The sequence below is a fragment of the Emiliania huxleyi genome (assembly GCF_000372725.1).
Source record: "Emiliania huxleyi CCMP1516 unplaced genomic scaffold EMIHUscaffold_10, whole genome shotgun sequence".
Classification (NCBI taxonomy): Eukaryota; Haptophyta; order Isochrysidales; family Noelaerhabdaceae; genus Emiliania; species Emiliania huxleyi.
In genome coordinates this window covers 436,244-449,793 of record NW_005202427.1, presented here as the reverse complement: position 1 = coordinate 449,793, position 13,550 = coordinate 436,244, and the positions used below count along the sequence as shown (strand labels likewise).

General features: G+C 67.1%; 3 protein-coding genes across 3 annotated transcripts; 1 reads left to right on the top strand and 2 right to left on the bottom strand.

The window, feature by feature from the left end:
• Positions 1-1,913: 1,913 nt before the first annotated feature.
• On the top strand, positions 1,914-2,872 carry EMIHUDRAFT_351236 (hypothetical protein; the record flags this gene model as incomplete). Its single annotated transcript, XM_005793604.1, is given in 4 exon segments — positions 1,914-2,422; positions 2,597-2,786; positions 2,819-2,840; positions 2,854-2,872. Coding segments are annotated over 4 exon segments (690 nt in total), but the record flags the coding sequence as incomplete, so codon positions are not given.
• Positions 2,873-4,905: 2,033 nt separating this feature from the next.
• EMIHUDRAFT_199492 (hypothetical protein) lies at positions 4,906-6,532 on the bottom strand (the record flags this gene model as incomplete). Its single annotated transcript, XM_005793603.1, has 4 exons — positions 4,906-5,277; positions 5,362-5,907; positions 6,058-6,263; positions 6,415-6,532. 4 exons carry the CDS (start codon positions 6,530-6,532, stop codon positions 4,906-4,908), a joined length of 1,242 nt encoding a protein of 413 aa, XP_005793660.1.
• Positions 6,533-10,358: 3,826 nt separating this feature from the next.
• Positions 10,359-11,099, bottom strand: EMIHUDRAFT_199489 (hypothetical protein; the record flags this gene model as incomplete). The annotated part of the gene is made up of 1 exon (XM_005793602.1): positions 10,359-11,099. The coding sequence occupies one exon, from the start codon at positions 11,097-11,099 to the stop codon at positions 10,359-10,361; it is 741 nt and encodes a 246-aa protein (XP_005793659.1).
• Between the last annotated feature and the right edge of the window lie 2,451 nt (positions 11,100-13,550).

Below are 13,550 nucleotides of genomic sequence, written 5' to 3'. Positions count from 1 at the left end.
GGGCCGGTTGGGCCACGGCGACGAGCAGAGCCAGCTGCTGCCCAAGAAAGTCGAGGCCTTGGCTGATCAGCGCGTCGTCGCGGTCTCGGCGGGACTCGCACACAGCTTTGCCATCACCGCCGACGGGGCCGTGTGGAGCTGGGGCAGTGGAGCTTTTGGCCGGCCGGGCCACGGCGACCAGCAGAAACAGCTGCTGCCGAAAAAGGTCGAGGCTTTGGCAGGCCAGCGCGTGGTCGCTGTCTCGGCTGCAGACGGCCACATCCTCGCCATCACCGCCGACGGTGCCGTCTGGAGCTGGGGCTGGGGAGACGATGGCGTGCTGGGCCACGGCGACCGGCAGGACCAGTTGCTGCCAAAAAGGGTCGAGGCCTTTGCGGGTCGGCGCGTGGTCGCTGTGTCGGCTGCAGACCGCCACAGCCTCGCCCTCACCGCCGACGGCGCCGTCTGGAGCTGGGGTGGTGAAGGGGAAGGCTGGCTGGGCCACGGCGGCGGGCAGCGCCAGCTGCTGCCGAAGAAGGTCGAGGCTTTGGCTCAACAGCGTGTCCTCGCAGTGTCTGCTGGATTGGCTCACAGCCTCGCCCTCACCGCCGACAGCGCCGTCTGGAGCTGGGGCTGGGGAGGTTGTGGCCAGCTGGGCCACGGCGATGAGCAGCAGCAGCTGCTGCCAAAGAAGGTCGAGGCCTTTGCTGACCAGCGCGTTGTCGCTGTGTCGGCTGGAGTCCGCCACAGCCTCGCCCTCACCGGCGATGGGGCCGTCTTTACTTGGGGCGGGGGCGACACCGGCTGCCTAGGACACGGAGCTGACTCGAACCAGCTGCTGCCCAAGAAGGTCGACTTGTCGAGCGATAGCCGATAGAGCGATAACCGATAAATAAATAGAGCAGGCATCTCCCCGAGAGATGGGCGACGCACGAACACCGCAGAGGCGAGTGCCGTGCGATGGTGCCGGTACTCACCGCCGGTGTTCGCCGGATCACTGTCAGTCGTACTGTATCGGGTGTCGTTGGACGTTGCTGGAGCCCCTTCCGGTGGGCGAGTGCGAGGCTCACAGCGACGTGTACTTTGAGTCACTGCCTTCCCGGCGGTTTGGCTGTAGAGCCTCTACAACAAACTCTTACTACAGCAACATCGCGCTCTACATCGCTCTACAACGCACGCGCCTCGTCACGCGGCGGATGTAGAGCTCTACAGCCTGTACGGTACAGCTCTACAGCGCTCCAGAGCGCTCTACATCTCTACAGCTCTACAGCGCTCTACACTCTACATACATCCTCTACACCCTCCCTCAGTATCGCGCGCCTTGCGGGGGCGCGCGGAAAAGAGGAGCATCTTACTTAGCGCCATCGCCATGGTGCTGCAAGCAGCGCCGGGCCCCGGGCGACGACGACTTACCGCCTCCCGGCCCCCCTCGCTCGGCACACCTCCGCTGCTTAATAATTGTTTGACGACTCGAACCCGTGATGCGTGAATGCTTCCCCGGGTCAGCCTGCGAGCCACGTCGTTTTTTGCCGCAGCAAATTCGGGTCGGAGCGTAGCGGAGTGGGCCCCGAGTTTGAAAAAGGGCGACGGACGCTTGCGTCCTAGCCTCCAACAACGCCTCCCCGGCGCAGAGGGGCCCCCGGAGGGATGCTCAACCGCTCCACGCCGCTTGCGGCGAATCTATTCCCAGCTCGACCGCGCGTTTTTTTTTCACAGCCGACGAGGCCACACACACGGAACACAGCTTATATGTAAAGGGAGGTCCCGTGCCCTGCTGCTGAAAAAAGAATTCTTAAAATACAAGCCTCTCTCACAGCACACTGGCACGACAAGGGCGCGGACTGGCGCGCGAACTGGCAACCACACCGGCTCAAAGAAACCCTCATCCGCGCGTCGACGCGACAAGCACAAGCAACGCACACGCAGTCAGCTGCCCCTGGACGAAGATCGCGGCACGCTCCCTACCTTGGCCCAGGCCAAAACCATGGCCATGATCCTGGACCAGCCACACAAGATCCTCTGCTGCCAGTGCGCCGTCGTGATCGAGCCGAACGCGGTCAATATGTGCGTCAACTGTCTCCAGGAGCGCTACGACATCGGCGCAGGAGTATCGAAGCAGGTCCAGCAAAACACGTGCCGCGGCTGCAACCGGTTCGAGCGGCGGGACGGCAGCTGGGCGGAGGTGGACATGGAGTCCAAGGAGCTCCTCGCGCTGCTGCTCAAGAAGCCGCGCGGGCTGACGCAGGTCCGGCTCATCGACGCCTCGTATGTTTGGACCGAGCCTCACTCGCGTCGCATCAAGCTCAAGCTGACGGTGCAGCAGGAGGTGGTGGCGGGCGCGGTGCTGCAGCAGTCCTTCGTGGTGGAGTACGTCCTCGGCAACAAGCAGTGCGGCACCTGCCAGCGGCGAGAGGCCAAGGACACGTGGGTCGCCGTCTGCCAGGTGCCGGCAACCCCGCCTCTTGTCAGCGCCGCCAGTCGCACCGTGTCCGCGCTTCCAGCCGCACTTGGCCACCGCGCCTCGCACCGCACCCCCTCGTCGCAGCGCCCAACCGGCGCACTCCCCCCTCCCTCCGCTCGCTCGCTCCTCCAAATGCGCGCCGCTCTCTGCCGGTAGGTTCGGCAAAAGGTGGAGCACAAGCGGACGTTCTTCTGGATCGAGCAGCTCATCCTCAAGCACCGCGCGCACACGGACGCGATCAACATCGTCGAGCGGCGCGACGGGCTCGACTTCTTCTACGAGGCGCGCTCGCACGCCGAGAAGATGACCGCCTTCCTGCAGGGCGTCGCGCCGACCCGGTACAAGACATCCAAGCAGCTCATCTCGACCGACACGCACACGGGGAAGGGGCGGTACAAGTTCACCTACTCGGTGGAGCTGCTGCCAATCTGCCGCGGCGACGCGCTCTGGCTGCCGGCGAGCACGGCGGCGACGGTGGGGCAGGTTCCGCGCTTCATGCTTTGCAACAAGGCGCGTCCCGGCTGGGGAGATATGGCGAGATATGGCGAGATATGGCGAGATATGGCGAGATATGGGCACCGCCCCGAGGCGAGCCTGCGGTAGAGGGTCAGCCCACCCGACGGCTGTGCGCGTGACCAGCGCCGCGCCACCCCCTCGGCCCTGTGGGGAGAGAACGCGGCCTATGAGCTAGCCCTCGGGAGATATGGCGAGATATGGCGAGATATGGCGAGATGGTCCGTGAGCTAGCCCTCGATGAGCGGGGCGGGTCGGTGCACAGGTGTCCAACATCGTCCACCTCATCGACCCAAAGACGATGCGCACCGCCGAGCTGCTCCCGCTCACATTTTGGAAGAAGCAGTTCGCGTCCGCCCTCACCCGCTCCTGCCTGGCCGAGTTCGTCGTCCTCGATCTCGAGATCGAGGCGCCGCGCGAGCGGCAGCGCGGCGGCGGCGGCGGCGGCGGCGGCGGCGGCGGCGGCGGCGGCGGCAAGAAGAAGAAGCGCTCCTCGAGCGACGCGCCGGTTGACGGGCCCTCGCGCGAGCCGACTTGCCTCGCCGAGGTGACTGTCGCGCGGCGCGACGACTTCGGAGCAAACGACACGACGGTGCGCACGCTGACGCACCTCGGCAACGTGCTTCGCGTGGGCGACTTTGTGTGGGGCTACGCGGTCAGCGGGTCCACGCTGCCGAGCGAGCTGTCCGAGCATGAGTGTGGCCAGCTGCCCGAGGTGCTGCTCGTCAGGAAGGATGAGGTATCACTAGTTGTGAATGAGGAATGAGGTGTGAATGACTGATTAGGTACTGCTCGTCAAGAAGAGCTACTCCGAGCGGCGGAGGAAGCCGCGCCGGCGCGCGTGGAAGCTGCAGTCCCTCGCCAAGGAGCAGGAGGAGTCCGAGTGGACGGCGCAGCGCGGCCGTAAGCTCGACACGTCGCAGTACGAGCACGAGTACGAGGAGTTCATGCAGGATCTCGAGGAGGACCCGGAGATGCGTGCCCAGATCAACCTCTACCGCGACCCGGAGGCCGACCGGCGCGCGGCGGCGGCGGCGGCGCAGGCGGCGGCCTCGGGCGCGGCGAGCGGCGGCGACGCCGACGGCGAGGGCGAGGAGGCGGAGGACGACGACTTCCCCGATGTCGGCCTCGAGGAGCTGCTCGACGAGCTCACGCTCGGCGCGGACGAGCCGGAGGCGGACGCGCTGCCCGACGAGCAGGTCGCGTCGGTGGCGGGCGCCTTTGCGGGCCCGTCGGGCCCGGTGCAGCAGTTCTCGCTGCCCGAGGGCAACAAGGTCAAGTACTCCTTCCTGTGAGCGTCTGTGGCCACGGCGTGATGAACTCTCTTGCGGTGTGTGGGGAGGTCTGATGAGACACTGAGAGTGACCCCGGCATGCCGGCCGAGAGAGCGGGCTGGTAATTGTGTAACTGGCACAGTGTGGCGGTGCTGCATGCTGGGCTGCCGGCTGCTCCGCACACTGACAACAATTAACGTATAACGACCAGAATCATAACGTTTTGCAGTGTCCAGTGAGTGGCAGTGCCCTGCGCTGTAAAACCTAAAACCGGCCACATTCGGGGGTGGAGAGCGTGGCTGGGGTGGTCGCCCCCCCCCCGCACTCTCCAAAACTGTAAACTCACCCCCCCCCCCTTCCACCCTACACAAGTGAGGCCACAAAAAGGAGAGAGGACTTAAAAGTATTAACATGCAGAAGTTCAGGGAGAGCGACACTAGTCCCAACGATGGGGGCTACACACCGCGACGGCGACGCAGCGGCAGGCCAGCTAGGGCTGCGGCTGGGGAGCAGGGGAGAAGGACATCTAGAGGCCAGACAGTGAGGTCCCTCCCTGACTTCCATGCCACTTCGGTAGAGAGCACTTTCGCGGCGAGCGGCCCGCCACCGCCTCCGCGCACCGCCGCTATGCCGCTGCCGCCCCGCTGCCACTGCCGCCGAAAAGACGAACGGCAGCAGTCACACGAGGTAGACACACCCGTTGTCCGCGTCAGTCACCCAAATGTCTCCCGCGCGCGAACACGCGACACTGAGCCACGACCAGAGCCCGAGCTCAGGCTGGTGCCTTCCGGTGCCAAGCAGCTCGTCGCACAGCGAGGCGACGTGCGTGCACACCGGCTCGCCGCCGTCGCGCCGCGCCACGCGGAAGACGGAGACGCACATCGCCCCCGCCTCGGCGACGAGCAAGAAGACGCCGCTCGAGGTGCACTCCGGGGGACGGAGCACGGCGACGCCCGAAGGACGATCGAGCGGCCGGCCGCGTCTCGCCTGGCGCAGGCAGCCGCACGGCGCAACCTCGCCGCGGTTCGAGCCGGCCGCGAAGAAATGCACCTGATTGCTGTAGTAGTCGGCGACCGCGAGGAAGTGGTCGGCGACGCCGCCGCCGCCGCCGCCGCCGCCGAGCTCGAAGCGCACTATGTCCGACGGGCGGCTGAACCCGCCCGCGTCTATTCCGCCGCCCCCGTCTCCGCGGGCGAGGTAGCGCGCGGCGCCGGCAGGGTCGTCCACTCCCCACAGCACCACCCGAGAGTGGTTCCAGTCGGTACAGGCGAGCAGCCGGGCGGGCCGGTCAAGCCGCGGGGCGGCGCTCCACGCGTGCCACGTCGGCGGCAGCGCGCACAGCCCGTTCGGGTACGAGAGCATGGCCGAGCCGTCGTTGCCTCCGGCGGGGGTCACTCGACCGCTGCGCAGGCCGACCAGAACGACGCGGTGGGACGGGTTCGCCACGCCCGGCAGAGGCTGGCCAGTCTCGTTTTCGCCCTGCACCGTGACGGCGAAGGCCGGCTCTCCACCCCACGGGGCGGAACAGATGCCGCACGGGGCGCCGTCCACCGGAGCAGACCGCTCGAGCCGCGCGCCGTCCGGGCGCAGCGACACAAAGGCGACGGAGCGCCTGCCCGCGTCGCAGACGGCGACCAGCGGGTGCGGCTCTGCGGCGGAGCCAAAGAAGGCGGCTCGCTCCTCCGGCGCGCAGAGGCTCAGGACCGCTGTCGGAGCGGCGAAGAGCGACGCGGCGCTGCCGGCGCGCCGCGTGCGGTGCGCCGACGACGAGGCGACCTGGCAGCGCGGGCCGAGGTGAGGGCGGCCGAAGCGCCGCCCAGCCAGCTGCACGCGCCACGACTGCCTGGCCGCCCACGCGCCCTTGCGATCGACGCCGCACGCCGCGCAGCGCTGCCTCGCCGCCTCGCTGCTGGCCGCCTCGGCAGCCCGGCAGCAGCAGGCGAAGGAGCAGAGCGCCGCGGGTGGTAGAAGCAGCAGTGCCATGTGCAGCAGCTCCGGCTGCAGCGCAAAAAGCCGGCCGTCTGCGGCCTCGGCATCTACGGTGGCAGTCGCGGACGAGGCGGCGGCGGAGGCGGATGTGGTGATGGTAGTAGTTTCTATCCTCGCGTTGTCGACCATGCTGGCTCGGAAGCGTTCAGGCTCCCTGTGAGTACGATCCTGAGACCATGCGCATACCGAGATAGGCACCGCCGACACAGATGATGAGAGCTATCGCGAGAAGAAGACCGACAGAGGCGTCAGAGCGCCGGCGAGGCTGAGGGCCGTCGAGTCGGAACTCCTGGCCCGAGGAAGCGATGTACGGCATCCAAGCTCGGCCCGAGCTGCTCTCAGTACTCAAGACGAATCCGCGGACCCACCACGATAGCGCTAGAGTAGGGGCACTCCGGACGGGCCCTGTCCAGTTCCAGGCGAGGCGCCCGCTGCTGCGAGGCGTACGCTGCCCGTGCAACGCGCAAGAAAGAATAAATTTCAAGCCAGAGTGTTGCGCGCAACGACCGGCCACGCGAGGCCTTCGAGGGCTTCACGAGGCCTTTCACGAGGCCTTCACCCGCGTTCACCGCGTTCGTCTGAGACGCGTCCTCATCCCGACTCCTCTCGCGTCTATTGCCTCTGCCTCTTCTGTCCGTGCGTCAACCGTACAGCAGCTCACCGTTGGGCCTTATGGCTGACCTCATACGAGCCGCGTGCATTGGCGACGCCGAATTCACGGCATGTGCGGTGATGGCGGCGGTGCGGCATTGGCGGCGGCGGCGCGAGCGGCGTGCGGCGGCGGCGGCGAGGGTGATTGCGGCGATGCAGGAGGTGGCGAGAATGTGCTCGGCCATGAGTCATTTGTTCTCAGCCAAAGAGACGGACCAGTGCTGCGTTTGCTTCAGTGAGACCGCGGTCATCCACTGCAGCAACGCGCACGGCATGTGCGGTGAGTGCTTTCAGGGTTACGCGCACGACCTGCTCGAGCGCGGCCCCTCGGATCTGACGCAGCAGCACGAGGGACGAATTCCGTGCGTCTGCTATCCCGATGCTGCCGGCGGCTGCACAGCGAGTTTAGACAACCAATCCGTGGCAAGGTTCCTAAGTGCAGAGGACTACACGGTCTTTGATGCTCAGCGGAGCGGCGATATTCGCCGTCGGGTGTTCATGGAGATGAACGAGCGGCTGGTGGAGACCGTGCGAGAGATGGCCAACCGCTTGCAACAGAGTTCGCGGGGGATTAATAGGACTCTGCTCGCCCAGCAGCTTCGCGCCTCGATCCCGGGGGCTCGCATGTGTGGCCAATGCCGCTATGGACCGATCGAGCACTATGCGTGCTCAGCACTCACCACTCACCGGCGCGACGCGTACAACGGCAACGCATGCCCACGCTGCGGGTGGTTTGCTGCCGACATCAGTCAATGGCCAGCTTGGGATGGTAACGTGCCTGACGACGCAATCGACTCGACCAGCTTCGACCTTAGGCCAGCAGGCGGTGGGAGCTGTTCGCTCGAGCCGCGAGACGATGAAGCAATGGCACAGCGGATGCTCCGCGAGGAGCAGCGCAGGTTGCTACAAATCAACGAGGATCACGAGCTCGCACGACGCATTCAAGCTGGGCTTAATTGAAAGGATTGCGTTGCCCAACATGTGTCCTAAAGTGTAATGGTCTGTCTCCCTCGTATTATATATCTCTCTCTCTGAGGGATTTTTCTCCTGAGAGAGCGCGAGTTTGTGTTGTCAACACGTGTGGTAAAGAGACATACCCTATGTGATATACCGCTAGCGCAGTCTCGCCCACGGGCCCTGCCCGGCAGCCCCGCTTGACTTTGTCCGCCTCCGCCCGTCCCCCGCGCTCCATCTCGAGAGCACATCCAGCACCACGCTCCTCCGCAAGAAGAAATCTTGCGCGCACCGCATTGCTGACGCCTCCCCTCGCGCACGCAGAGAACACGACGCGCACCAAGCTAACCAGTCTAAACAGCAAAATTGCGAGGCTCGAGGGGGAAAAAACCCAAGGGGGGGTCAACCCCCCCCCCCCGGGGGGTGGGGCTTCCCCCCAAAGGGGGTAAAAAGGGGCCCCCCCACCCCCCCGTTTGGGGTTGCCGAAACCCGCCCAAGCCCCCCGGAAGGGAACCCCCCGGGGGGCCCGGGGGAACACCCCCTTTGCCCCCCTAAAAAAGGGAAAACTTGGGGCCCCCGGAACCAAATTTTTTCCAAAAAATTTTCCCCGGCTTTTGGATTTAGGTCCGGGTTTAAAACCCCCCCCCCCCCCACCCCCCCCCCGCCCCACCCACCCACCTTGCCCCCCCCCCCCCCCCCACCGCCGTCGAGGACGCCCTCGCACCGTTCGGGCTGGTGCAGGTCGTCGAGCTGCTACAGGCCTCGTCAGGTTCGGCTCCGGCTCAGGTCGTGGGGCATAGCTCATGTGTAAACGGGGTCTGGGGCGGGAGCCCCAGTGGCCCGCCGCAGGCGCCGATTTTTTGGGCGTTTCAAAAACAAAATGAGATAATTCTCATCAAATTAGGTGCCAGTAGGCTTGGCTGCAAAGGGGTTTTTATCTGACATATCAGCTGCGTCTCGACAGTCACGGCGTTGTGTGTCGTTTTCCACTTCGTCTATGCTGCCTTTTGTTAGTCGATAGTCGTACCATGAATGATCGAGAGCCTCTTCCCTTCGGAGAACGGAGAGCCAAGGGAAGGCACGCAAGACGAGCCAAACACATCCCTCACAAGTCACATGATCTCACATCCTCTCGCCCCCTCCAGCTCAGCGGCCGCGGCCTCCTCTACACCGCCCGCCGCCGCGGCTTCCACTGCCACCGCTGCCGCGCCCACCCTCGGGCTCGGCCCCGCCGTGACGCCGAACCGAATCCTCACTTGGTTCAGCTCCGCGAGAAGCCTGAGCATCCCCTCCTTGTCCAACTGCGCGGGCTTCTCACTTCCCCGGCGCCCACGCCTCGACCTTCTTGGGCAGCAGCTGGTTCGACAGGTCCTCTCCGTGGCCTAGGCCGCCGTGACGGCCCTGGCCCCAGGTAAAGACAGCGCCGTCGGCGGCGAGGGCGAGGCTGTGGCGGACCCCAGCCGACACAGCGACGACGCGCTGGCCAGCCAAGGCCTCGACCTTCTTGGGCAGCAGCTGCTGCTGCTGGTCGCCGTGGCCCAGCTGGCCTGAGGCTCCCCGGCCCCAGCTCCAGACGGCGCCGTCGGCGGTGAGGGCGAGGCTGTATTCGCCTCCAGCCGACACAGCGACGACGCACCGCCCAGCCAAGGCCTCGACCTTCTTGGGCTGCAGCTGGTCCTGCTCGTCGCCGTGGCCCAGCTTGCCTCGCCCTCCATAGCCCCAGCTCCAGACGCTGCCGTCGGCGGTGAGGGCGAGGCTGTGGCCCCATCCCGCCGACACGGTGACGACGCGCTGGTCAGCCAAGGCCTCGAGCTTCGTGGGCAGCAGCTGCTGCTGCTGGTCGCCGTGGCCCAGCTGGTCACTCACGTACCCTCGGCTGTACCAGTTGGCGGCGCTTTTCAGCTGCAGTGCGGGGCATCGCGCCGACTCGCCCTCACCAGCTGCCACAGTCGTGGCCACAGCACTGGTACACGTACCCTCGGCTGGTCATGCTGCGCACGCGGGCGAGGCGCCTCCTCCTCGCGGCCGACACGGCGGAGCACTCTCCGCTGCTGCAGGCGGCGCGCCAGGACGCCGAGCGCGACGCCGCGGCGAGGCGCCTGGCGGCGGCGCGCTGCGCGACGCCCAGCGTCGCCGCGCTCCGCGGCACTCTCGCTGTCTGCCAGGAGTGCCGCGGCGAGCTCTCCTTCGACGCCGCCGCCGCCGGCCCCGCACCTCCTGTCGAGCTGCGCAGCTCGGACTGCGCGCGATGCTTGCGCCTCGACATTGACAGCATGGTCGCGGCGCGCTGGCCAGACGCGGGCAAGGGGAGGGGGAGGCTTGTCGACCTCGAGCGCGCCCCACGTCTCTTCAACCCCCAGCGCCCCGGCTGACTACTGGCTACTGCGCGCACGCGCGCGCGTACTGATTCCGCAGTAGTACTGTGGAGACAATGCACGCCGGGAGGCGGACACGCCCCCACACGGGCGGGCATGTTGCAATATAGTACTACGCGCGCTGTTTGGGCGGTGATTTTTCTCGTACTGTCGCGCACATAATCAGCTCTTCAGTGCAGAGCCACAACGCACACCGTCGGAGAGGGCGAGGGGCGCGAGGCCGAGGGGGGCCGCCCCCGGTGCGGCGTTTGGCGGTGTCGCATTTTCCGGGGTGCATGTCAGGCCAACGGAGCCGCATCGTGCCGACACGCGCGAGCAGCGGCGTCGCTGGCCACCCGCACGCGACCCAAACATCAGAGGCGACGGTCGGCGCCCGGACATGAAGACAGCAGGCGGCGGAGCCCTCTGCTCAAACGCGCACTCGCGCCCCCGGCAGCGGCTGACGGCCGCGCGGCTCTGGAAGAGCGCACGCGTCGGGGCCCAACACGCACGAAGCTGATCGTCGCGGAGAGCCCGCCCCGCGAGCTTGTCCTGGACACCCAGCCCCTCCTGCAGGCGCGCCATCCCACGGCAGCAGCGGTCGCCGGCCAAGATATCGGTTCGTCGGTCGATCATCGAGAGGAGCATGGCGCGCCCCTCAGCAGCTGCCGCGGGCGAACCCGTGCGCGCGGAGAGCGCCCCAGGCAAGCTCGCCCTCGGCGCCCAGCCCCCGTGACAGGCGCGTCGCCCAGTCGCAGCAGCGGTCGCCGGCCAATAACTCGACTCGTCGAGCGGTACTTGAGGCGGGAAGTGCGCGCCCCTCGGCAGCTGGTGCGTACGGAGCGCAGGCATGCGAAGACCGACCCCGAAAAGCTCGTCCTCGGCGCCCAGCCCCTGTGACGCCCGGCTTGTTTTTGCGAACATATTTCGGCCGTGGGAGCTGCCAGAGATGTTCTCTCCGTGAACACCCCTTTGCAGAATTGTCATCAAAATCGAGCTCTCTAACTGCACACATTCTCGCTACGAGCTCTCGTTGAGCCTATAGCGGCGCCCGTATCGCCCACGCCCACATTCTTCTTCTTCTTCTTGCCCTTCTCGCCCTTGGCCCTTGCTGCACTTAGCCGCTCAACCTCCGCCAGCAGCAGCTCCTTGGCATGCCGCGCCGCCTCCATCTGCTTTGCTTCCCACTTGGAGCACTTTCTTGGAGTGCAGTTAGCAACCGCACATCCAGGGCCGGGGAGCTAAGAAGCGCACCCAGCGGGCCGGATGATTGGCATCGGGTTACGGGCAAGAAAGCCCTAGCCCTGGGGGTGCGCGTTCGCAGGGAAAGGGCCTTAAAGTAAACACGCTGCCGCTTCCTCTAAAGCCGAGATGGCGCCAGTTCCTGCGCAGTCCCCCACGACGGGACGCGTCTTGGATGGACATCGCGGTGACAGGTCCAGTTGGCGACGACGGCCAACATGACCATGAAGTGCACCGCCTTCCCGCTCGGCTCCGATCACCACGTGGTTCAGCTCACGCTGCCGTGCAGTGCCAAGCAGAAGGCCAGCCCCATCGCGTTCCACATCTGCCTGGACAACTCCGGGTCGATGGGCCGGCAGACGGAGGCCGCGAAGAATTCCTTTGCGCCGCTCGTCGATCAGGCCACTGCGCCTTGCAGTCTGACGGTGTTCGACTCGGCAGCCACGACGATGTCGACCTCGATCACCTCGGCTGAGGCAATGCGGAAGCTCGCGCTGCCACGGCAGGGCCAGACGAACATCAGCGCTGGCCTGAAGAACACGGTGGACATCGTGAAGAGGGCGCCGTCGCTCGTCCATCACGTCATCGTGCTGCTCTCGGACGGCGGGCACAACTGTGGGCCGCAGCCGTCGCGCGAGCTGCCGGACATGCGTGCTGCGCTGGTGCGGAGCGGGGCACGCGTCTCCTGCATCGTGGTTGGCGTAAGCGCGTCGAGCCAGACGCAACTGGGCATGCTGTGCAAGACGAGCCTCGAGACTGTGCCGATCGGCGGGCTGGCGCCCATCTACTTTTGCCGCACCACGTCCGAGATGGAGAAGACGCTGGACGCTCTGAAGAGCGGCGTGCGCTCGTGCCTTGGCGGGCGTGTCGTGACGCTCGCGTGCGGCGGCGACGAGGCGCAGGCGCGCTCGTGGCAGCTCGTCGAGAGCGCGGGGCGCTCGGTGCGCGCGATGGACGTGTATGCGGAGGAGGACGCGACGCTCACGCTGCTACTCACCGGCGGCGGCGGTGAGCAGCACGGCCCGCCGGCGCTGATGGTGGGCGGCGTGCGCTGCGCGGTGCAGTGCGTGCCCTTCGACGCGGCGGCGGCTGCAGCGGCGGTGAGTAAGCTGCTTGGTCAGCTGCGCGTCTCGCGCGTGGCGGGCTCCGCCGACACAGGTGCGGCCACCGCCTATCTCACCCGGCTGATTGCCGACGTGGAGGCCCAGAGCGCCGCAGAGGCAGCTGCGGCGAGCGGAGGCAACGACGGGCGTGTTGACTTTGTGCGGCTGGCTCCGGCGGAGCGCGTGCGGCTGAGCAAGCGACTGGTGGGCGCGCTGCACGCGGCGCGCGAGCTGCGCAACGAGCTGGCGGAGGTGACGGCCTTCGCAGCCGACTCGTCGGCGGCGCAGGCAGCCTTCCTCACCGGCGGCACGGCCAAGTATGCCGGCAAGGCGCTGCGCCGCGCGGGCACCGCGGCAGGCGCGCCGTTGCTGGAGGAGATCGTCACGAGCGTGAAGGAGGTGGGCGCCGCGATGCCGCATGCGCTGCGCGTCGACGCCGTCGCTCGCGCCCGCGCGCTCGCCGCCGCGCACGGCGACGGTGTGCTGCGGCGCTGCGCGGCTGGCGGCGGCGACGAAATCGAGGCGCTGCTGCGCGCACTGCTCGGCGACCAGAACGGTGGTGGTGGTGGATGCGGCGGCGGCGGAGGTCGAGCAGCTGCAGCGGCCGAGGCGGAGGCGATCGTGTCGGCGGCGGAGGACCAGCAGGCAAGCGCGCTGTCGCTCGCGGCGCTCGACGAGGCGCTGCCGGCGATGCTCGAGCGGTACGACCGCGGCGGCGGCGGCGGCGGCGTCGAGAGCTACCTCTCGCTGCTGACGCAGCCGCAGCAGCTCGGCGAGTGGTCGGGCGCGGCGGCGGCGCTCACGCACGAGGCGGAGTGCGAGTACGACGCGCTGATGTTCGTCGGCATGCACGGCGTGCCGCTCGGCATCCGCCGCAGCGACGCGACGCAGATGGACCCGTTCGCGATGCGCGTGGCGCGCGTGCTGCCGTCGCCCGTCGACACGGGCTCGCTGCTTTGCGCGCTGCAGTCGGGGCACGCCGTGCAGGCGCCCGAGGGCTGCGCGGTGGAGGACGTGCTGCCACTCGTCG